Source organism: Buteo buteo, chromosome 13 (assembly GCF_964188355.1).
Source record: "Buteo buteo chromosome 13, bButBut1.hap1.1, whole genome shotgun sequence".
Classification (NCBI taxonomy): domain Eukaryota; kingdom Metazoa; phylum Chordata; class Aves; order Accipitriformes; family Accipitridae; genus Buteo; species Buteo buteo.
Genome location: NC_134183.1, coordinates 4123948 through 4149179, shown reverse-complemented (window position 1 = coordinate 4149179; position 25232 = coordinate 4123948). Strand labels below are relative to the sequence as shown.

The 25232-nt window shown below is 44.4% G+C and overlaps 1 protein-coding gene across 1 annotated transcript in view; it reads right to left on the bottom strand.

Annotated features, from left to right (window-relative positions):
- Positions 1–14908, bottom strand: part of CACNG4 (calcium voltage-gated channel auxiliary subunit gamma 4) — a 40469-nt gene extending 25561 nt beyond the window's left edge. The window contains exon 1 of the mRNA XM_075044252.1: positions 14637–14908. Within this exon, the coding sequence (XP_074900353.1) occupies positions 14637–14859 (223 nt within the window). The 5' untranslated portion in view covers positions 14860–14908. The remainder of the gene's footprint in view (positions 1–14636) is intronic.
- Positions 14909–25232: the final 10324 nt, after the last annotated feature.

The following is a 25232-nucleotide window of genomic DNA, read 5'->3' as shown; positions in this document are numbered from 1 at the left end:
GCAGGCGAGAGAAGGAGACGCTGGATTTCAGCTCTAAAGGGTGCAACTCTTCTTTGCAAAGCAGCGTGCAGGAATATTTCGCTCTTGCTTTCAGTATAACAGGGCACAGGACAAGCTCTGATGTCTCTGTTTTTTGTCAGGGGAACAGTCTCCCTACCAAACCCGGGATGCATGTGCTGTTTGTCAATCTGCCGAGGCTTCGCTAAGCTTTTGGTTATGCGGCCGTGATCTCATGGTGCAGCCACCTCCTACCGTCCCCTTTGGAGAGAAGGAAACCAGAATGGAAACAAGCCATGAGCAGCTTCTGCAGAAATCATTTTGCAATGATAATGTGGTATAATTAAACAAGACTCATAAATCCCACTGTTATAAAAACCCATGGCTTGTGCCAACACTTTTACTCACCAGCCTGAATCAGGGCTGAGGAAATAGTAAAGAACTTTGACTCAGTCGACAGCGTCAGGCTTTGTCCTATTCACCTCAGCGTACCGTAGCATCTTACTAACACAAAGTGAGAAGGCGAAAGAGAAAAGCCCTTGGAAAAGCCAGAAACCTGCCAGACACAACTGTGGTTCCCAGGGAGAACCTCAGAAAGGAGATATCCTTTCCTGGCCCTTCACAGTGCCTTCCCCTCTTTGGTCGGGTTTGCTTCAATATTTTTTTCCCCCCTGATCCTGGGAACTACAATTACGGAAACGAAGAGCTTCCATTGTAACAGCGGTGAACTGACATGGCCCAGCAGCGGAGCCGGGGTTTTAATCCCCTTGGCTTGCAGAGCAGCACAGTGTGCTATTGAGTGCGTGTCCACCATGGCAACAGCAGTGGCGCTCCAAGAATTTGATTTCCACGGTGCCCCTGGGCCTTGCCTTGACATCTTCATTGTTCCACAGTGAAATAAATAAATAAAAATCCAAGGGTAGCGTAAAGGCAGTGCAAAATATGGAACGCTATACAACAGGGTTACCCAATGGTTAATTTAAAAAGGAACATATCATTAAAAACGTATGAAGGTGGCTACATACTGATGCTGTATAAATATTTAAAGGGATGCCTCTCGTAAGGGCAGCATTCCAAGCTACACCTAAAATAACGTGTGTGAAGGAAAATTAAAAGAATATTTCACCATTCGGACTTGTTTAATCTGCCTTCGAAAGGCTTCTTCAGCCCAGCTACTGAACATTAGTATGGGAAAGGATATCAGACAAAACTCATTTTTGGTGTAATTCTACCAAAGTCAGCAGAGTTAAACTGAAGATGATTTTTCTGGCCTTTTAAATAGAGTGTAATTTTCTCCATGGGTAGTTATTAAACGCTGTTGAGAGAGATTGCTGCTGCTGTTGGAAAGGCTTTCTGGAGAGGTCACTCTGTCCCACGTGAATAGCACCAGTGAAAAACCAGAAGGTTTGTAGTTTTTACAACTTGAAGAGTCCCTGGGGGCTGTAACCACACCACACATCACTGCCTGACCCAAAGCTAAGAGCATACATCTATTCTGAGTTGAGATATCCTGGCTTGACATCCACTCCTACGTTACAAGAATTCTGCCTGTAGAAATTGCTTAAAATATTGGAGGGGGCATTGCAAAAGATATCCATGTGGACATTTGGTCCCATCTCCGTCAGAGAGGACAGATTCCTTAATTACACTTTCAGAGGCTCAACTGCTCGATGTTGACATTTTGGGGCTGGTTAGGGTTTGTATCCCTTTCACCAGCTGTCCTAAGCCCTGGCTGAGAAGGGCATTCCCTAGCCGCCTTATTTTGGACTCTCATTCCTGTAGCCCTGTCCGCACATAGACCAATTTGAAGGGTGCAAAAATGTCCAGCTGAGCACCTACTGCATGTCCTCATGACAGACCGCTGCAGGCTGAATAAGTCCTAGACTAAAAGGTTCCTATTTTTTTCTGGCATTGGCAAGATTAGTGTCTGGGAAAGGCACCGTTGCTGTCGGCAGCTCTTGAGGCACCTCAAGGATCTGGATCTCGGGTGGATGGCATTGCCCCTTGCGTGGAGCGCCGAGCCAGGTACCCAAATTGCATAGATGGGCAGGAGGCAAGATGTAGCGGAGCATTAACCCCGCTGCAAGTTGACACAGGCAGGTGCCCACCCAGCACACACATTTCCAGAATGGCTCTTTCAAGGCACTTGAAGTAGATTTTCTTCCTGCCTGCCTACACAGGGAGCTCGGCTGCCTAGCCAAGGACCCTGCCCTGTATTGCAGAAAGCAGAAGCTCAATTCCGAGGCAATGCAGCACCAAACTTTGTCTGGATCATGCATAAATCAAGATAAATCTTGGCTTAAATGGGGGCCAAACCCAGAGAATTATTTAAACATTTTACGAAAAGCCGAACTAGCGAGACTCCTGGGATGAAAACGGGAACACATGAGACCTCATCATTTATAGATGTATTAACTTCCCACTGGTGAAATTAAAATGCAAAATAGTGTCTCTAAACAAAATTGTGAAGCTCTGTCCCTTGAGATAGTTAAAAATTAAATGGGCAAAGCATGTACCAGAGGATCTATTCTTACCCTTGTAGGACTTTGGGCTAGATCGTAGGTATTTTCTCTCTCTCACAGCTACAATGCTGAGCTCCAAGAAAGGATTTGTCTGTGCAATACAGTGAAGCTCAGCAATAATTACCCATTGTGCTATGTGATGAGCCATCCTTTTGGTTCTTCAGTAACCCGTGCACCTGGACTTTAACTAAAACCAAATAATATGCACAGAAAACATTTTTATGTAAGAGGAGGTGAACATCACTAAAAATCAGAGAGCCTTTGTATGGCATGCCAAACTGCTGAAGCGAAAAAATGTCTTCAGTGAAAGGGCTCAGATGTGAGCATGTTTCAGTGCACAGCTCCAGGAAAAACTCTGATAATAAATGTGAGCTTGTTATCGTTGCTTTTCAGTGGGAAGTAAAGCCGGAAGCAGGGTCGTGCTGGCTAATTGAAGCTTACATTTTCATTCAAGCACTGCATTTTAATTATAAACTGGTGACACAAGTGTCACTTAGTTCTTATCCTGTTTTAAGTGTGCATACGTATAAGAAATATTTTCAGTTATTAATTTATTCTTGTGATCATATTCATTATCCTACATTATGTCTACCAGGCACGTGTCTAATGACATGTTTGATACGTGCTAATTCTTATGCCTCTTTTAATACGGGGCTTACACAGACATTTTAGGCTGAACACGGTGCCAGTTGGCCACCAAAACAGGTGCACATTAATGCTATCAAATCAGCATTAGGAACTGTGTACCCATATTCTGGCCAGCTGCAACCACTTGCAGCCAGTCAGGCAAGAAAAAGGGATAACCTGTGGGAGTAGCTGCACCCAGCTCTGATGCCTGGAGATGCCACCGGCGAGGTCCTGGCTGCCCGGCTCTGGCCCTGATCCTGAACCACTTGCCCTTCGTCCAGCTTCTGCGTGTGAGCGCTCCTCTGATCCTGCAGAGTCGAGCGCGTTGGCTCTTTGCGTGGCCAAAGCCCTGGGTAAGACTTAGAATTCAGGTGGAAAATATCTGGCCTGTTTTTTCCTTCTCTATGGGGTTTTGCTGCTGTGCCCAAAGGCTGTCTCCAGCTAGAACGCTGCCATTTATGAACAGAAATTAAAAAAAAATGAGGAAAAAGGTCACTTGGAATTAGCTACCAAGAGACACAAAAAGTCAGTTGTTGAAAATCAGACCAGGAGTCCAAGTAAAAACAAGGGGAATATCCCTAGAAAGCAAGTTATGAGGGTAAACCTCTTTCAAACACATCGGATGGAATGGGATAGCTATTTTCCTTCTTTCTTAATTTGCTACCAAACTATAAAGAGGATTCTATTTTAATAAGTACTACCATAGTGGGACATTGCAAATGAATTGTTGGAATGGCTATAATTAGTGATTATGAATATAGTGATACTGTGAATACAGCCCTAGCATTATTCCTAAATACTACATGTTTTATTTCAGGTCTTGCGTCTTTAAGGATCCCAAAGCATCTCCAAAACCATCTGCATTTGCCACCACTACAGGTAAAGACAAGAGTACAGCAAAACGTGCAGGGCAAAGGAGAAACGCTTACCGACCTCTGAAGCAAGCCTTCAGTCTACTGAGGAGAACCACAGGATGTTTAATCTCATGATTAGCAGATAGTGGCATAGTCTTGGATAAATATTTTTGGAAACACCTACGTAACTTAAAAAATGAAATTGAAAAAACTGACTCCCAATGCAATGTAAGCTTCAAAGGCAAAGCTTCACTGGAAATATGGTTACAGTTCGTAAGCTACAGTCTTTGAAAAGACTACTCATCATCTCGGAGCATCTTTTGTCGACAGACAAAAATGTGTTTTCGCAGTGGGCAGAGCTGGGGGGACGTGGACCAGCTCTGATCCAAACGCAGCGTGGGCAGATCCAAGCAGCGCGAAGCCTGAGCCAAGAAACTCAGCCTCTTGCCAGGTTTATTGGCTTGGGTTCAGTGCATGCATAAATGTAAGAGGGGCTTTTGGACTGGGGCTGTCTGCGTCCTACCGGTCTGTCTGGAAGAGGTTGGTCTGTCTGCAAAGAGCACGCTGGTGAACCCAAAATTGCTGTAATGGCAAATAACTGATGCTCCTGCTGGCAGGAGGATAAAGATAAGCACCCAACTGCTTGGGGTTAGCAACTCTAGCTTTAAGAAGCTATTTCCAAACTGTTACTTAGCTCCCTGATTTATTAATTGATATTTTATCGTGTCTAGGATAGCTCGGCTTGGTACTGACGTTTTCCGGTAATTCCCCTAATAAAACCCAATTGAAATTGTTAATATTGTTGCCGAGCTTGAATTATACGGAATAAACTGCTGTCAGCCGGGTGTATGTCAGGTGGCAGAGCGGGACCAGGGGATGTTAAATTTGGGAGGAAATAGATGAAGAGTCTGGGGCTCTCCCCCCTGCAATCTGCACTAGAAACCAAGTTCCTGAAGTTTTGGGGTTCACAATTGCCAACAAAGAACCTACCTACCATCAGCAGAGAATAACAATCTGTTTTGGGCTATTTACTCCACTGGCTCAAGTAACAGAGTTCAGAGTTCAGGCTTCGACCCTGTTCATGATCCATGTGGATAAAAATGTGATGCGACATAATGCAACTTGCTGTTTCATCAGCCTGCTAAAAACAAACAAAGAAACCAACTCTAGCCAATTTTGCATTAAAATGTATGGAAGTATGTAAAGGAGCATTGCTTATGTTTACCTGAGTTCAGAAGATCCACTGAACAAAGGTGATTAAAGCCCACTATTGCCATTAGTGAATCATGTACAAAGGAATATTACTAACTTTCATATATACAGCTACATTTGAAAACTCAGTCTAAATAGTCACAAGGTCTTCCAGTGTTAAGAGTTTCCTATTTCATTTGCTTGCGGGCAGCTGAATGCTGGGGGCTGAGCTTTAAAAAAAACCCAACAGCATGGCAATTCTTACAACAAAATTATCCAGTGTCTCACTAATAGCCGTCACTGATACTCAGTGAGCCATGAGATAGGTATGCACAGCTCTAAGATAGGTATAGGCAATAAGTTGTATTTTAGATTTGATTATATTTAGGCGACGTACCTCTGGCAAGATCCTATTTCAAGTCATAATTGCAACATGTCATGGTTCCTTTTTAATGCCTTGCAGCAACAATAGATAAACTGTGCCTCTGGGATGCAAGTAAGACACAATAACAATCCTAACATTACTGAATGCTATATATTTGGACAGGAGAAAAAATTCAGTCATCCATATTCTACACAAAATTGCATTATTTAAAATGAATAAATGGGAGAAAACTGATCTAAAACCTCCAGTAGAGAATTGGCAGTGACTTAAAAATGGTTATTAACTAAATCTGAAAAAAAACCTGGCAGCTAAACAAGGGTGGTAATTCCTCACTGAACTGGGTACCTCTCCTACTCGAACAGGGGATGCTTGTTGCTTCTGAATATCTTTGAAATATTTGGCATTATCAACCTAACAGGACTGGCTAAGCGGGAAGGATTCAAAGGGCGTAACTAAGTGGCACAATTCCAAAACAGCAATTAAAAGGTGGAATGCTTGAAAAAGAACAATAGAAGAGGTTAATTTGTATCGTCAGGGTCTGGCAATCTGCACAGGAAATACTGTAATTCCATAATGCGCTCTTCCTTCATCTGTCTCTCAATATCATGACCGCATGTTTACAATCTGGCTTTCCTTCACGTACAACATTTGACAAAAAAATGACTCAGTTCTATTGAGGAAGAACTTGCAGTGCTGTTTGTAAAGTAAGCAGGAGCCTGGATAAACACATGGGAAACAAAGTAAAACAGGTAGAGAAAAGAGAACCCAAACCTCATACCTTTTGACAAGTACACGGTGATACATTTTTCATTGGTAGGATGGCACAGGGATGCTCGAGAGTTAAGAAGAGAAATCAAAAATCCTGAATTTCTACCTGGGGCAGTATCTACCATTTTCCTAAAGAAAGACTCCCGCACCATCATTGAAAAGCTAATTTAGAAGGTACCTTTTTATCAGCAGGAAAGTTATAACATTTCAGCAAGGAAAGGCAAAAAGAGAAAGAGAACAAAGATGTTAAGACAACAGGATGCCACAAGAAGGAGGAGAAGGAGGGGCTGGACTATCTGCCAGGCTAAATCAAGAACTGCTTCAATTCTTTCACTGCATTTGACACACACATGCAACAACTGGCAAAAATGCCCCCAGATTTGAAGGGAAATCTAGCTAAAGTCTGTCTAGGCTGGGCTATCCATCCTGCAGGCAGCTCGCCCTGAGGCTTGCTATTTTGAGATATTAGAGAGGCCACTTACCATTAATATTATAATAAATCCCTACATAGCGAAAGTCACTGTCTCAAAAGTTGCTGTGGTCCCCAGCACCTCTGTGTGCCCCCCAAAATAGCCAAAACAACCACTCTGAAAGAAAAAACATGAGCCAAAGCCCAGGAAAGATCTACCTCCCACTGTAAAATTTTGAAGGCAAAATGAACTGATGTACTTTGGGAGTGGAGACAAATAACCAAAGGAAACAACTATCTGGGAATAGAAGAGAGAGGATGAAATATATTGTAATTTAACTGATCAAAATATGCTGAAGAAGTGAGAGACTTCAGGACAAGGCAGAAAATAGCGAGAAGCCCTGCACAGCACTGGAGTTGTCTACTGAAAACCTCCTTTTGTTCTGAAGTCATAAATGTGTATCAGCCTTTCAGACATATGGGCAGTTGTGCATTTATCCTGTTTATTTTACTACTCCTGTGCATCCTGCCTTGCCATCTGTTGGTAAGAATTTGGATGCCGAACCATAAGTCTGCGACATAATAAATACCAGTAAACAGAAATCTAAAATGAAGATAAGCACAAAGTAATGTTTGGAAGCAGGACCAGTTTTTCAGTTCCATCATAAGATTTATTTCCCAAGATGAGTCTTGGCTCGGAAAAGAAGGACCAGCAGGAAAAGGTCCAATTGAAGGGACAGATCTATGATCCCTTCTCTTATATTGGCTTCATATTGGCATAATTCCACCGCCTTCCTAGAAAGCAGTTAAATTTTCGTAGGTGGAGAATCAGACGTAATCCTGTCCCTCAAGGAAGACATCCTTAAACACAAAATACTGCATGTATAAAACATAAGTTGCAAGCAAAATGCTTCAAATCCAGTTAAAGTAGTGTTCATGCACTTTCTCTGAGCTGGGCAGCCCTATCGCCGTGTCCCAGTTTCTCCACATCTTCTTTTCCCTTTTATTGTTAGTATGAGAGGCAAGTGGGTGGGAAGGGAGCACAGTTATCCCTCCTAGTCAGGGGCAGAAAGATAAAGTAACTGGCCGCAAATCAGGCAAGAAACCTAGCGAAGACCAGACCCACAAGCCTGTCCATCCTCCTCCTCCCTCTCCATTTCCAGTTTGGGGATACAGAAATCACTGCTCAGCTCTGACACGCAAACCACACAGACACCAAGTAAATATCTGGGTGCTGAGAGGTATTAATAACAGACTTCAAATTGCACTCAGTACCTACGTACTCCTACCTCCTCAAAAGAATTAAAAATGAGATGAAAGCACTAGCCTCCCCTCCCAATATTTTTTCTTTTTTTCTCTGTTTCTGTAAAGATACACAAGGCTACAAAATGGAGATATCAGATATACTCCCCCTTTTCCCCAGCTTTTTAAGAAGGTTCATGCGTTTTGTGCCTGGCAAGACTCTGACCAAAGCTACAGGTTGGACAGCACCACCTGGGCAGAAGTAACACAGAGTGACCCAGCGAATGGGACAGGAGAGACCGAAGAAATAATTACTGTCTTGAAATTGTACAGGAACAAAAAACTACATTGTCATATTTGCCTGTTTTACCAGTTTACACCAGTGACAATCAGTAGAGGGGCCAGAAGGCAGGGCAAGCCCTGATGAGGTGCAACAGCTACAAGTTCCTGCCAAAAGGTAAAAGAGTAATAAAAGCCCATGGCAGAATCAGAGAATCGTAGAATGGTTTGGGTTGGAAGGGACCTTAAAGATCATCTCGTTCCACCCCCCCTGCCATGGGCAGGGACACCTTCCACTACACCAGGTTGCTCCAAGCCCCATCCAACCTGGCCTGGAAGGTTGCACGTCAGTTAAAGGTACCGGCTGGTGGAAGAAGCCCGAAGACTACATTACATTACATTGCAAAGGTCTCCCCACGAACCCCAAAACGGCTTACTATGGCTCTGACAGATACTACCACAAATGCCATCTGTCAACCACCTACAATGTGCAGTATAATTACAAGCAGAATAGAAAAGTAACTACAGCACAGCACAGCCACAGGTATCCTATTTGTATAGCCCAATGCCTCCTTGACTCTTCACATAACATTTCTGAAACCTAGTAAGATTAATATTATTCACACTACATCTTGCACAGATGAAGAAGCTTTACAGCTGGACTACAAATGTGCTTTCATTGGTTTACAGCCTTCGGGGAGTATCGCTAATGCACAGAAAGTCTTTGGGTTCTAAGTTTTGCATTGGGATATCTGACATGCTGAGAGCCACGGAGAAAAAACCAAAACCTTCCTGTAGCCTGATAGCTCCCTACTGGCTATATAGTAGATTGAGTTCAAGAAAGCAAATTAATTCATTAAAGCGACATATATTCAGTCAATTAGCTTCAGATCCCTGTTTCATAGAGCGTCTCAGGAAGAATGGATGTTTTGTTACATCAATACGGTCATTTGAGACCCTCTGTTACAAATGTTCAAAGAGGTGCATTTAGGAGATCTGTGCTTTTTTTATTTGGAAAGAGAATAGATAATGCCTTAACCCATCTTCTGGTGACAGTTCCTCCAGCACAAAATTTCTCAGTACTTTAAAATATGTTATACTATGGACAATATTTCAAAGAGATTAAACTCTGCATCCCTAAAGATTGTTCCAAATTCAGAAACTCTCTCTAGCAAATGGAATGCTCTTGAAAAAAATTAACATTAAAAAGGCTGTCAAAAATCACTCCATCAATTGCTGGCAAAACTGCACTGCTTCAAACACCGTTGCAAAAATGACATTGGAGTTCTAAGAACTGCTTTTAAAAGTCATGAGTGCAGCACCGACACTTTTTCAACAGCACGTGTTTTACCAAGGAGACGGAGATGGTATGAGTAGGATGTATGGAAAGAAAGGATGAAAACATGGGGTGAATCTCAGCAAAGTCCTTCTCTAATGTGTTTACATTTGTTTTGAAATATTCATGGATGAAAGTTCACTCTTCGGGACCTATAATGCATGTACAAACTATGTATGAATTGTCCTAGAAGCAGGCTACAGCGTACACTGAATAAGCTTTTCAGGGCAGAAACACCCATTTGTGTATTCTCCATTTGCAGCTACTTTCTTTCACAGTGGGAATATAGGCTCACGTGTCTGTAAAGACTGAGAAGACCAGCCACCTCTTAACACGCCTGTGGATATAACCTCCAAGGCAGGTCATGTCTGATATTAAAGTGATACAACATTTGCTCTTTGACAAATAAAACTTCAGTAATGGCTTTCGAATAGAAAGTCTGCATTGTATTTAGTTTATTACAAACAGTGGTGGTGCTAGGACTTCACAGCTTTGCTTTGAGAATACTAAAGAATATTCATTCTTTTTGGATGAGCTGTGAATTTGCAGTATTGATGGATAGCAGCCTTCCTTTATTTGCTTGCCTCAAACATTTGTATAAGCATTTTTATTTTGTTTTCAAGAGTATCCATGGAAGCAGCGCATGCGCATGCTGCAGCTCCCATGTTTGTGTGCATTCATCCAGGCCAGAAGACTCGCAAATAATTGTGCAAATGTGCGTTTGTGCAAGTTTTCAAGTCATAAATGATTTACTCGATCCTTCCTCCCAGTTATAAATGTTCCAACCACCCAGTCAAGAAGGACGCGTGGTTCCACGTGGACTAAATAACCAATTGAACCACTTGAAAAGTAAATGGCAAATAGGGAATACTAAAAGCAGTAGACACAATGGGTTCTAAGAGATTCATATGCTGAAGTGTTTAATAAAATACTCTTGAATAAATTTAAATTACAAGTACATTACTTGATTTCACATCTTGATGTCACAGAGCCTGCAGAGCTCTCTATTGTGAGCTGTCCTATTAACTTCGGCACGATTGTTCACCAAGATAAGCAGTTTCAGTGGATAAAGTGGTGTTTTTAAAATCCTTTTTTTTTTTCCTTCCTAGGCAAATATTTTAACAGCAGATCCTCCTTGAGAATAAAACTGTGCAAGGTTTACATAGTTGTGCTGCACATTTACCACAGGAATGGGGGCTGCTGGAAAATGATGGTGGTTTAATCTCTCTGTCTCAGGTTGGCTTGACCAAGAAATGATTATTCATAAGACACACAGCATTTGCTGTGTTTGCAAGACACTGCTCTGCACCATCTTGACAGACACCCAGAGCTTGTGACAACTACCAGAGCTCGAGTGTGGACACGGGACATAAGAGCAGCCACTTGGCATGGGGCTGGTTTGCTCTTATTATTAATTTGTGGGTTGGGGTGCAGATCTCAGGTGTGAATGGCTTCACAGGGGCTTCATCAGAAACTTCTTACTCCAGTGACAATTTACCTTTAGCTGTCAAAACTGCAGTTATGGATGCCGTGGCCCCAGAAAACCAAAAACCAGCTTTGCCAGGGAGCCCCTGGGCCATTTTACTGCAGAGGCTCAGCCGAATCGCATCCACTTCTGCTACACGCACATTCATACCAAGAATTATTTTAAACATTTTCCTACCCAAGGCAATTACCTTGGATATAAGTTTTAAAAATCCACGCAGAAATACTGCTATTATTTAAAATCCACTCAATGAGCCTCCTACCTCCACCTTTGACAAACACGCTAAAAGAACAAAATTGGGATTAATACAGGCAGGAGTTTGACTGATGTATCATTAATGCTATTTCTTGAGTGACTAAGCTCCATAGTAGTATCGACTCCTAGTACTGAAACATGATTTCATCCCCAAGACAACTGCAGCTCCAAACAAAGATAATATGCTGGATCCTTAAACCGTATGGCTCCCGTTATCATTACAAAGCTAATTTGTTGTAAAATGTTGTCTTAAAGAAGAAAAACAGGAAAACATTGAGGAACACCTAATAATTTGATTAGAAGGTTATCCTTTTCCATTCTGTTTCAACAATTTTGTTTGAAATCTTGGAATTGGGGACACTGAACAGGTGATTGTTCAAAATCCAGCATACAGGGTGCTTTATGGATCTAGTTGAGAAACATTTTAATGGAAAATTTCAATTGACCTGAAATTTACTCCGTGAAATGCTTTATTCATGTCAAAAGCAATTTGAGAGGCTGTTTAAGGTATTTTCAGCTTTTGTACATTTGTGTCTTAGATTTGTCTTTTTGAGGTAAGAGTGAAATGGTGCTTAAGACCATTAAAATAAATTAAGTAGGTTTTTGTAAGTATTACTCCAAAACACAAAAAGAGTTTTAAAAATAGGTTTGAAGCCAGACTATTTAATCACATACAAAAATCTAGAACTGAAATTATTTCCTTGCTGTGTGTCTCCTCAGAGTTGCAACTGTTATGTTGATTTTACTAAAAGACCCATCCACTCCGAAGGAGTGATGCTCTGAAACAATCAAGGGGGTGTTGCTTTAAATCGGCTTCTAGAAAGAGTTTTATTATTTTATGAAACAAAGGAACCTTTCCATGTCGAAATCTAAGTCCCATGATATGGTTTAAAACATGAATATTTTAATGTATCTATAGATTTTATCTTACAAAGACAGAACATACTGAAAATGTAGGAGAGAATGTAGTCTCTGTTCCTCATATCTGTGAACAGATGACAGCTTTCTCAAATTGTCCATTCTTAGCACATATTTGACAACTTTAAAATTTCTAACTTTGTAATTTGATTACGAGCATTTGAATTTTGAGCAGAACAGCTAAATTGCCATTGGATAGATGGGTCGCATGAAATACTTTTTTGTCTCCTAAATTGATGAGGACTCAAGGTTCACTTGCACGCAAGTGCTGGGTGCAATTTTCCCACAGATAGCCTCGCAAATAAAATGTGCTCAGGAAGGCGCTGCCCCAGTGATGCAATGAGACCGGAGATCAGCCAGCATTACCGGGCACTGTTTGCGATGCTGCCCATTTCTCATGACTTCACTGACGACTTTTTTTTTTTTTTTTAATAAGTTCTGACTTAAGCCCAGTTGAAATCAAGGCAAAAATTCCACCAGTTTCAATCAAAGCTGCACTTCATTTCTACGAATGAGATTCCTGGAAGACCATACCGAAATCCTGACTTTGGGAAACTCAGGGATTTCTCCCGGAGACAACAGGCCCAGTCTAGCAGATCAAGCTCAGCAATTCCCGCAAGATGCAAACAAACTTATTTTCCACGGAAAACGGGGACTAAAGACACTAGAACACGCTCGGTGAAGATCACAAGATTCGGTTCAAGTGGGAGATGCTCAGCCTCTCTCAAGCAAACTCAGGAGCTCTCAGATGCAAGCCCTCATTTGCCAGGTGTCATAAAAGCCCATACCGAGAGTTAGATTTCCTTTCGGAGTCATAAAGCCAAGCATTACTATTACCCGTAAACCTTCACATTTCGGTAATTCTTTCTCTCTTTATTGTCTAAAAACATTTTCTTGTCCTACAGCTATTCTATGTATGCATACTACTACTCGGTAGCAAATCTGGTATTTTAAGAGAAAAATGATGTTACACTGTAGCCTCAAATTGTTAGCGAAAGGAGAACGTGAGAACAGACGTGAGGATGAGGTGCTTCTACCATGCTACAGCCTTTTCTGGGGAGGGAAAAAACCTCCGAATACAGCTGCTGGGCTCTGAACTAGAGCTGGGCTCGTCTGGGCTGAGCTGTCTGTCAGTTAGAATAAACCAGGAAACCAGGTTTGTAAAGTTCGCGTGTGCTAAGTTGTGCTGATGGAATTAGGCGCACTGCAGCCGATATGCCAAATGCATTACCGTGGGAAGAAAAGACTCCAGCGTACCCCCACCCCCCCTAAGAGCCACAAAGCAGCTCAGCAAAAGTCAACGGCTTCCCTCTCCGCTCTCCCTTCCATCCAGCATCACGGAGGCTCTCTGAGCGGTTCGTGCTGGAGGGAACGGACCCAGCAGGTGAGGGGGCTCAGAGGCACCGCGGCCCCCCGGCCCCCGCCTGCCCGCGGCGTGTGGCCCTTTCCTGGGGACGTGCTGGTTTCCCACAGTCGGAGCTCGGCGCGCTCGGCTGACAGATGTTGTCTCCCATCTGGGCTTTCCAATCTGCTGTGCCAAATCCTCTAAACACCCATGTGCTTCTTTGTCCCGGTAGTTACCCGCCGCGCCTTCTCTACAACTCCATTTTCAGAGAGGGAACCACATGTTTGGCCTCTGCGGGGAGCGGGGGTGTCCTGCTACCCATCGCAGCCACGAAACCACGTCTCTTTTGATCAGCTAATATTATTCAGCCCGACCCTTGGGCTGTATTAAGTAACCCCGAGTCCACGCTGAAGCACTCGAACGCTACCGACACCACCTTCAACCGGGTTCCCGGCGGCTCTGTCTGAGGGTAGACGGGGAATAACTTGGGTTTCCACCGTCCTGCCCCAGAGCTGTGGCTGACCCCCAAAGCCCCTGAGGCCAAAGCCCCCCCGGGTGGGTATCCCCAGCCCTGAAGCCCTGCAGCGCTCAAATGCACCCAAAAAACCCCCGAACCTCGCCAGGACTCTTCCCAAAACCCTGAAGCCCTGAGGGAAGAGGGCGGCGGAGGGGGGGGGGGGGGGGTCCACGGAGCGAGGTCACCCCCTTGGGCAGAACTCCCCCGGGGCCGAGCTCCCCGCATCCCACCGCCCCGTTCCCATGGCAATCTCGGAGATGCCGGTTGCCACGGTAACGCCATCCTCCTCCTCCTCCTCCTCCTCCTCGGGCCGTGTCCGAGGCAGCGGCTCCGCTTCCTCCGGGGCTCTACCCGGTTCCTCCCGGGCTCTACCCGGTTCCTCCCGGGCTCTACCCGGTGGCTCCGGGAGCGCAGCCGGTGTGTCCCCGTCCCCCCCCCCCCCCCCCCCTACCCCGGGGGAAGTTGCTTCCCCCTCCGCTTCTCGGCGTCCCCCCTTCCCCGGTACCTTCGAGGCAGCAAATCCTCCAAAGCCCCGAATGGGTGAGATCTCCCCTCGCTTTCTTCGGCGGCCCCTGCGTTTCGTCCGCCGTGATGTTGGTCCCGTTGCAGATGTGAGCGCTGGAGTACAGCCAGTAGTCGGTCCCGATGGCGATGGCCATGAGGCTGAAGGCGGCGAAAGCCCCTACCGTCGTCAGAAGCATTTGGACGCCACGGTCACACCACACCATGGTGCTTCATAGTCCCCCGCAACGGGAGCGGGGGGCCGCACGACACCGCCCGGCAGCCGCCGCCGCCCGCGGGAGGGAGCCGAGTCACGGGGGGGGCGGAGGCGGCGGCGGGAACGGGGAAGGGGCGGCGGCGGGGAGGGAGGGAGGGAGGGAGGGGGGGGGGGGGGGGGGAGCCGTTCGCCGCCGCCGCCACCGCGGGGCCGGGCTCTGCCGCCGGCCGCGCCCCCGCCGCACCGGGGAGGGAGGGGCTGGACGGCCGCGGACCCCCCCCCCCCGCCATGTTCTGCGATGGGGAGGGAGGGGGACACACACACACACACAGCCCCCCCCCCCCCCGATGTGGTGCTGCCCCTCCTCCGGGTGAAAGCCCCCGGCCCGCTGTGTGTCCCCCCCCCGCCCCGGTGGGGCTGGAGCATCGCTCTGTTCGTGGGGTGTGGGGTGGGTGAAGGGGTGAGGGGGGGGGGAGTCCGGCCCTGGAGCTCGCAGGTGGGCAAAGGCCGGTGAAAATCCACCTGGAGCTCGGGGAGGTGTTGGCCGCCCACCAGGTGCGAAGCTCCGTCGCCTTCGTTGCCCGCGTTGGGTCACGCACGCGGCCCTTTGTGCCGCCCTGGGAATCACGGGAGAAACGGCGTCGAACGCGGTGGGGACGGCGTCGAACGCAGTGGGGACGGCGCGTGGCGGTCCCAACGAGGGTGCCCGCATCGTCGGGGAGCTACCGCAATGGCGGGGGTTTAGCCATGGTTTCCTCCCGCAGCCTCCCTCCGCCATCGGTTACGCAAGGAGGTTGTAGGCAAGTATTTGGGTTGCTGGTTTGCTCCCGTTTGGAAGGGGATGGAGCGAATCCAGCACCCGCAAATATTTTCCTTTGGAAAACCAAGGGGAGAAATATCTCCGCCGTTTTTTTATCATGTTATCCTGTCTTCCAGCCCTGACTCTCATCGCCGCGAGTTGACAAGTGGGTCCTGCCTCCACCTCATCCAAGTGACAAGCCAGATGAATGGGAAGCCTTCCTGATCAGCTAATGCGTTTGTGTGGAGGGAACGTGGCAGCACACCAGTTTTATGTATATGAATTAGGGAGTGGGAGGACAAGAGCTACAAACCTCGAGAAATACAGCGCTCTTCCCAAGCAGTGCGTGGATGGCTGCAGGTGCTTGTGTGACTCCACCGCTCAGCATACCAACGCAGAGATGCTTTTCAGCTGCTCGTCCTTTTCATAAAAACTGGGAAAGCAAAAAAGCAAATACAAATTAAAAGCTGGTCTTTATTTCACAGAGACCTCGGCAAATTGCTCAGACGTGAAGCCTATGAGCAGAGAAGAGCTCCAAAGTTAGATACTGGCTTTAAGCATGTAAATTATGCTTTTCTTTTCAGCGGTAGTTTGTAGGTCTATCAGTGCCTTTGCAAAATCACCTTCTAAATGACTGTCTCCATTAGGGATGGAAGAATGAAGTCAGGTAAACTCAAAAGCAAAGCCAAGCCTCGTTCAGCAAAACTGGATCGAGCATTTAAGTTTAATGAGGTTCAACAAACTTCTCATTTAAAATATATGTTTGTACCTCTGGGCTTTGGGGGTTTGGACAGAGTAGGAAAATGAGATACTGAAACAGCAGGAGAGCAGCTATTTCCATAGCTTTTTAAACCTATTGAGCCTTAATTAATATTATTTATTTGTATTACTGTATTGCCTAAGAGAGCTGCTGATGGCTGGCTCTCCACAGCGAGGAGCAGGGGAAGGGCTGGGTGGGCCGTAACTGGGGCAGGGCTCCCACTCGGCAGAGAATTATCCTCCTCAAGCGCTCCCAGTCCAGACGTGCAACAAGAAATGGGATGAATGGCGGTTGGTCTGGTGGGTTCTCAGCAGCCTCCGCCAGCAGAAAAGGGGACACCCAACTGCAGGGTCTTCCATGGGCTCAAAGCCACCAGCCCTGGGGCAACCCTCCCATGTAGCCCTCTTGCTTGTGCAAGGTAACAGTACATTAACAGTATTTATTAATAAAAATCTCTTGCTCCTCTTTCTCCCCCCCTGCATTTTTGCAAAGAAAATGTCTGTGTCTGTTTCTACTGCCCTGTGAGAAATAACTCAGGCTCCTAAAGGGTTACAGAGAAGCATCCAAGGCAGACAATCATTTTCTGCCCAAGCTATCTTCTTTAGTTTAAAAATGTTCTCTATTCTTTTGAAATGCATGAAGTAGATTGTGGGAGAGCTAATATTATATTCCACTACTGAAAGCTGGTGGAGTATTTTACATTGATGTCTGGCTCTAGTGATTTTCTAAGGATTTTGAATTCATTAAATCCAACCATTGAATAATCTCCATTTGTGGCGGAAGGAAGGCAAAAGTGCTTACGCTCTTCAATAGCAAAAAGGCATGTAGTCTTTTCTTAAATGCGAAAGCTATCTGACCCACTGTATGTAGTAAAGGTTGCCCATCGCGTAACCTTTGATTTGCAGACTTTGCTTATGATACAGCCTTATAATACTGCCATTGAATGTAGCAGTAAAGCAGCCTTGGCAGGGTGTTTTGCACTGCAGTAGCATCCTCTGTCCTCAATCAGAATTAAGACCCAATTGTTCCAAGCTCAGACCGGAGACAGAAGCTCACGGCAAGGAGAAGAGAAAGCCCCACAGCTTCTGCCTGTAATTTAGCCCCCCACCCCAGATGACACCGTGCAAGGGTGAGTGTCCAAACCCAGAAATATTTTTTACACTGGAGAAGCAGAAACCTGAAACAGAATTGTTTTGATTCCTTGATGTTGCTGTTCAAAGCTTCAAATGAAATCCCGTGCCTGATCATTTCATTTCTGAACTGAGTAACAGTTACTTTGGAGATGAAACTTTGGCTTTAACTGAATTCAGTGAGAGCTGTCACTAATAAAATCCTGCCCCAGAGGCACCACTGGTATCAGAAGAAAACTGCAAGATGTCACCATTTAACATTACCACTTCTGCTGCTAAGTGTCAAACACATTGACTTTAATAGATTAGGCTTTTTTTTTTTTTAAATCTATCATCTAGAAAAATAACACTAGAATTTCACTAAAAGAAACTTTTGGAAATTGCTCAAGAAAAACTCAAGAGAGCTCCTTCTCAGAATGAAAATAATCACTTCAATTAAACAGAGCCTTTGACGTAGATACAGTCTAACCGTCATCAAAGCCTGGAACAGATATTTCATCCTCCCTTGTCCTTTCTCAGCTTTTAGCTCTATGCATGTGAGAATGAATTTTAGCATCTAGGAATGTCCTAAAGCTATAAGGACATCTATAGAATTGACTGTTGTCATCTCCTGTGGGTCTTGATATCTTCCCTATCTAATTCAATGCTGATATTAGGAAAAAATAATACTTAATTATTTCCTTCAGATTATGCTATGTATGAAGAACTGAAGAAATGTTTCATACATTTTGCACAGTGTCAGATAATCTCCTTTTATACACAGGGCAGTGGTGGGATTCGATTCCACTCACCAGATTAGCAGCAGAGCTTCACAAGTGCAAAGATCCCCAGCCCGAGTAAAGAACCTTGCAAGAGTACGGGATGTGGCAGAAGGTATCATTTACATCACAGGTATGTTTAAGAAGGAGTAATATTAAAGTAGTTCATTGAACTATATTTTCATACACCTTGGATCAGCTCTTGCAGATTAGCTTGATACCTACCCAACTGCATCAGGAGACCTTTGCTGAGCTGGATCCAAATGACTTGCCAAGCTCATAAATTCTGTGGCAAAACAAAGGCTGAATTCACTTCTTCTGAGGGCTGGTACAGTACCTCACCTATTCCTTCTAGTATCATTCATCGTACATTGCAAGGACATAGCGTCTTCCACCTCTGAGGACCCCACTCTGTGTGGAGGGTCTGCTTCCTCCAGCAAGGGAAGGTTGGCAGAGGAGTCACCATCACAATTCAGAGAGTTGAGTCTAGAAAAAGGTGAAGTTGAATTTTGTTTGAGGAGTTATAAGGCTGAGTTTCTCTTTTAGTCCTATAAAGGATCATCTGAGGTCAGCATGAATAGTTTCAGGTTGTCCTTCAGAGCTGAAGAAACGGTCATCTTAAAGGAAAAATATTGTCATTCTCTTGCCACTTGAGGGACAACAGTTTGGCCTCGATTCTATTATTCCTTTTAATATATTAAATATTCTTTGGCTTAGTCATGGGAAGCAAAGCAACACAACTGCTTTCTAATAAATAAAATGTGCTCAGAAACAACTCTGAAGCTTTCCAGATAACTGCATTTCGAGTTTGCCAGGAAGCCAGATGCTGCTATTGGAAAAGTAGCTGCTATGGTTTGTCATCCGAGCCTAGAAATTGATACCTAAGAATGATATGATGAGACAGACTCGATGACAGCAGTGCTCTTTCTATAAATAATTTGAAGAAAACTTTTTTCATTTAAAAAAAAAGTCTCTTTTGCTAGAGACTTGCACAGCAAACCAGAAAATTAAAAAGGTAGGCATGCTGTGTTTGAATAGGGCCATCAAAAGAACGCGATATACACAATTTATAGAAGAATATATAGCAGCTCTCACACATTTTACACTACGTTGGCTGTATTTTTCCCATAATACCAATGGTTATGAAACTCATTATCTTTTTGACAATGGAGAAACGGAATATTTTTCCTTTACTTGCTTGATCATGTCAAATGTCAAAGCAAATTATGAATGCTTGTCCTTCAAATACTCATCCCTCCTGGTAAGATATTAAATATCAATAGCGTTCACATTCAGCTACAGAATGAACTAATATTGCACACATCTCACAGATCTAAAGTTCACTGTGCCCGTTACCTGTCATGCAATTTTATCTCTCAAGTCCTACCTCTTGTCCATGTCCTAAGAGCTGGGAAATGAGTTGCAGGTGGAAAGGCCACGTGAAAGATTATCTGGAGTATGACTTAAAACTGTGACTGGGGGTTACTCATGAGTTTAAAGTGTGAAAGGGAGCAGGAGAAAGAACAAGGGGTTAATAGGACTAGAGCCTTGATTTTGCATCACGTTTCAAAGGATTTAGAGAGTATCCTGATGAGACACTACGGGAATTTTCTAGCACAAGAGACCTGCTAGGAGTGCAGTGAAAAAACTCACTATCTTTTTGATGGTGGAGAAATGGGTGTGCTGACTGGGGGTTCATCCAGACAAGGCACTCCCGCAATGAGCTGCGTTTGTTCTTGGGGCAGCGTCCAGAAGGAAATACAAATTCTCCTTGGGAATATGGTACTATGAGCGGGGCGGGGAAAGGGAATAAAAATGCCTGTGAGGTTTTCTCATTCCACCCATTACCAGGCAGTTTTAAGAAAGAATTATGCACCTGTAAACAGCCCAGCAACAGGCTGTTTATGCTACACACACAAACACACACGCAGCTACCCCACACAACCATACACGAACTTCAGACAGACTAAAAGATGAAACAGGGAGTCAGATGTCACCGTGATGGATTGCACTTCTGAGGGCTCTCTCCAAGCCCACAGGTTTGTGTGCGCATCCTGCTGATCACTGCCAGGACTCCAGAGCACCGGTTCCTAATCGCTCCACAAACAAAGCTACATTAGTCTCTCTAATGTCCTTTTTTTAAAAAAAAAAAAATAAAAAATTATAAATCCTCTTTCAAACAAATGTTCCTTCTCAGACCTAAGGGAGAAGGTGCCATAAGCAGAGAGGCACGGCGAAGCTCGCTGAAGTCACATGAAGTGTAAAATGAAGCAATCTATCGGGGAGGTTATTGCCTCTGAAACACTGCATCACCCGCGCAACCCAGAGGATGGAGGAGAATTACCCCTGGCCAGTGAGAGGGAAATTGCTTGCTGCACTCAGATTGCATTTTAACCTGAAAAGAAGGGCTTCAATGGGAACGTGTTAGGAGGCGGATTGAGTGAAACAGGTTTTTAGGGTAAGTCTTAAATACTTAAATCAATCACAATAACTTGCTGCACTGAATTTATCTCCTAAGCTGCCTAAAGTAAATTCCTCAGATCTGCCTGAATAATTTTGAGCTGATAATGCAGCATTTGAGTAGGAAGGCTGTTGCCCAGTGAAAGGATTTTCTCATTAGAATTTCAGCTGATTATTCACCAGAGAGATGGTCTTCCAGGAGCACACCCCAGCAGCTCCCTTGAAAAAGTTTTATAAGTACTCAGTCTACTAAGAAAGGAAATTGGAAGGTAAAATTAAAGCTAGCCATTACTTCTGAGAGGTCAGTGATCGAACAAGCATCCAGAAGAATGAGGCTTATCTGATCTTCCTGGTGCTCTAGTTTGTTTTTTTTTTCTACAGAAGAGACCAGGAAATCCTTTCAGATCAGCCTGCTGCGATAGCTAGAACTGCAGTCTCTGGTGCTGAGCACAAGTTACCAAAAACATGCTCTTGATCAGATGTTTGTAGCACTTATGGGTCTGAAGAGCTCTTTTTCCATAGACTCAGGCTTGGGAGATGGATCTTTGATATAATCAAAGCTTTACCGTGAGACTCCTATCTCCACTGGACTGAGATTATCTAAACCGAGAGGTTTTAAACCTGTCTCTGTCAAGGATTTCTCATTTCATTGCTCTTCTCCCCATTGAACGCAATTAGTTTCTCAGATGGAGAGACCAGCAAGCAAGGGGAGGCGGCAGGTGAGAAACAGGGGAACCCAAGGGGGAGTCTTGCCAAGAAGAAGAGAAGAACTTGAAACCCACTCCCGATTCACGAGCTGATTGAGGTGGAATAAATGCCAGAAAAGTCCGTGCACCTCTTCTTCATTTAGCAACTGTACATGGAGTGGCAGGAACCCCTTTCCACAGGCTATTTTGCGATAGCATCAGTGAGAAGGAGAGGAAGAAAAGCAGTAGCAGTAATAACAAAACACCCTGACATAGTGTTTTACATGAGCTGTAAATATGGGCAGGAGAATGCCATAAAACCTTGCCATACACGTTGCAGTGGAACCGTAATCTGTGCTATGACTTTTTAAAGCTACACCAGCGTCTCGATGAAGTATTTTGTTTGGGCTGAGTAAATGGCAAGTGGTCTATTTATTGATTTTTATCTCTTCACACCTCAAATGCTGCCTGTCTGCTCAAGGCCAGGTCACAGCACACTTACTTATTCAGCAAACACCTACTCCATGGCTGAACCATAAACTCTTTGGGACAAAGATAGTATCTTTAATGAATGTAAGATCCCAAGGGTTTCCTCTCCTCCCCTTCTTTTTTCAAAGAGTCCCTACGGTGATGCCAATGTAACAGAAAGCTCTGGAGGAAAAGCTGGTAGGACCTGTAATGCTTTACATCCTATTAATGCCACGTATAAAATTGTTTGAACTTGGTACTCTTTAAGCTGAAGTTTCTACACTCAACACAGTGATTAAGTACATCTAGCCGGTAACACCTGCAGGTTATGTTTAAATGCTTCTCCCACGGTGGTGTGGATTTTTGGGGGGGCAAATAGCGCTACAATAGGCATTTAGCAGTAAACTGTAAATGCAGAAAATTTTGTAGGAGGGCTTTTGCTAGAGCAGCCAACCTATTGCAAATCAAAAGCAATGCAAAAGAAACCCCACCCTTATACTTGAAATTGTCAAAAAAGAAGTCAGAAACACCTTGAAAGAATAAGATCACAAGCCAACACAACCTCCTCTTTTCACCCACCAAGAAACTCTTCTCAGAAGGATGATTAGAAGAATATGCAGGAGATTAGCAAAATTCTGGATAGTCTGGTGGGACTGTGCAGTCCTTCAGTGGTTCTCATGCCAAGGTGGCAGCACCGGTGCCACCAGCATCCCCGCCGTGACGGATGGGGTGTGCCGAGGCTGTGCCAAACGCTTCCCTTATCCCAGGGGCTGACGACTTGCCATCAGTTTGGGAAGTGCAAGAGTAACTAAGAGTTACCAAAGGAGCAGCAGAGACTCATCCCCATGGTGGAGCGGGCAAAATCACGGGCTTGGAGCCCCCGAGCTCCTGTTTCAGTTTTCCCTTCCCAGGTACGTGCAAGGGCAACGCCAGGCTGTACCCACCACAGCTCACTCACGGTACCGGGTCGGTGCTGCGCTGGCCCAACGCCGCTCTCGAGGGCTGTTGAAGAGCGGTCAGGAGACAGGAGGTTTTGCCCAAGAGAGTGCAAGTCTCATCAGTTCAAAAGAAAAACTGAACCCTTTTTTTCTGAAAAAAAGAAAGACAAGAAATTGCAGCAGCCAGAGTTGTGAAAAGCCTTGACAAAATATTTAACACGGAGAAAAAGAGAACGCTTGCCAATTGCTAGAGCCTTCCTAATTCAGGTTATTAGATGGTTACTGCCACTGCTATTAAAAAGACACTATTTTCTGAGTGATCTATGCAAAGGAGGGCTGGAACACACCCATAGGTTTTCCATGTGCTTTTAGCTCTGCTAATGGAGAAAAAATTTTCCTCTCATGAGACTCAGTTGAAAAATTATTCAATTCAATTAACAAATAAGTAATGTGTTATTTTGTGCTGTATCCAGTAAATATAGGGCTAGGAAATTCAACAGATAAATCTCTAGATACTGTTTTAGGTTCATTACATGTACGTTGATGCAACTAGTTTTTTTTTTTTTTTCTTAAGCTCTCTGTGAGGAAACTGTTAAAGAATGAGGATAAGGTTTCAAAAACCTGAAAGGAATTAGCTTTCCACTGAGCTCCACACAACAATGGTATCATGTGAGTAATTCTACTACAATTTACTTAGTAGAATGAAGAATAACAACAGCTATTCTGGTTATAAATAACCTCTTTTCTCATAGCAGAGACCCATTACAAGGTCAACATCTACTGTCAAACTTCATGATTAGGCTCATTAAAATTGTCCTGTTGAATTTTTTTTTTTTTTTTTTTTTTTTTTTTAAAGAAAACCATGCTTTCAACTGAGATTTAGGTTTTGGGTTTGTGGTTTTTTTTGTTTGTTTGTTTTTGGTTTTTTGTTTTTTTTGCATTAAAGTGCCTACTTTTCTTGAAATTTGTACATGTTCTTACATGGAACTTGGAAATCCAAAATATGAATGTCTGATCCTTCCCCACCCTATGTCACCTCAGGTTCCTTTTTTTTTTGCATTATTAGGGAATGATTCTAGCAAAAATGTTTTTGCCTTTTTACATTTTTCCACAGAAAACCATTCCAATAAGATCTCTATTAATACAACGGTTTCTAGGTAGCAAGGAAAAAAAAAACCCCACAGCATCTCTACTGAAAATGCTGGCAGATGTTGACTTTTTACCCATAACTGTAATGCCTCTATAAAAAGGACCATTCCAGTCTTACAAGCATTAAAATGGAAAATAAATAGAAGTGGTGAATATGGCACACCGAAGATTACATGTGAGGGACCAGAAATTCAAATCCCTTCTCAGAGGGGACATTGCAGGGGTAATGAGAAGATGCAGAAGCTTTTCAATCTCCAAAATCAGTCCCTCATGGAACATCATCGAGGCAGACAAACCAAACGGGGCAGCATGGGCGGAAAGGATTATTTAATGAGTATCGGCTGATGCGAGACACCCACACACACCCCAGGCCGCAGCCTTGCGAAAGAAAGTGCCAGAAGCCATTCCCGTTTGCAATAAACTATATGTTGGGGATTTTCTCCTTGTTTAGACGAACCATACTGTTTTATTTACAGTTCTTTGCACGCTTGCAGCCTCGTGGAGGTGGGAGAAGGTGCGTGGGTTTCCCGGATGGCAGCAGCGGTGCCGCGAGATGCCGGAGAGCGCTAGGTAATGCCCACCTGATTAGAGGGTCTTAAATGGAGCAAATATCATATAGACCTCGTGGGTTTTGGTAATGGGCTAGAGCAAGGGGTCCAACACCATCATCCCCAAACGATATTTTGAAATAAGACGAAAATACCGTGCACACAGAGGGCTGGGGATGCCAGGCTTTTGCCATCCTGCAAAAGGATCCTGGTGCCACATGGTATAGGGACATGGTATAGGCTCCCTCCCTCTTCGGATGGGCAGGGGGCTAAACCCAGAAGGTTTTCATTACTAAACATCTAAGCAAAGCCAGCTCAGTTATTCTATAGAAATCTGCCTTGCTAAGACTAAGAGAACAGCCAGGTCCAGGCTGCACCCCCTGTACCCCCTTCTCTGGGCTTGTAGCCTGCAGGATACGTTTCCCCCCGCCACTTTTGTTGCACAGCCAGCAATTGTTCCCACAATCCCAACCCAGGGCTGGAGAAGAAACGAGGTTGGAGAGGAAAGAAAGGTGAAGTGGATTCTACTCAGTTGCTAAAAGCTTGGAGTAATTTTCACTGTTGTAATTCCAGCAGCTGAGATAGCCCCAAAAATATATTTAATATTTCATTTTTTCAGGTTCCCCCCCAAGATTTTTCTCCCTCGGTGGGGGAGAGCACTAAAAATTACTTCAATAGCAGAATGAA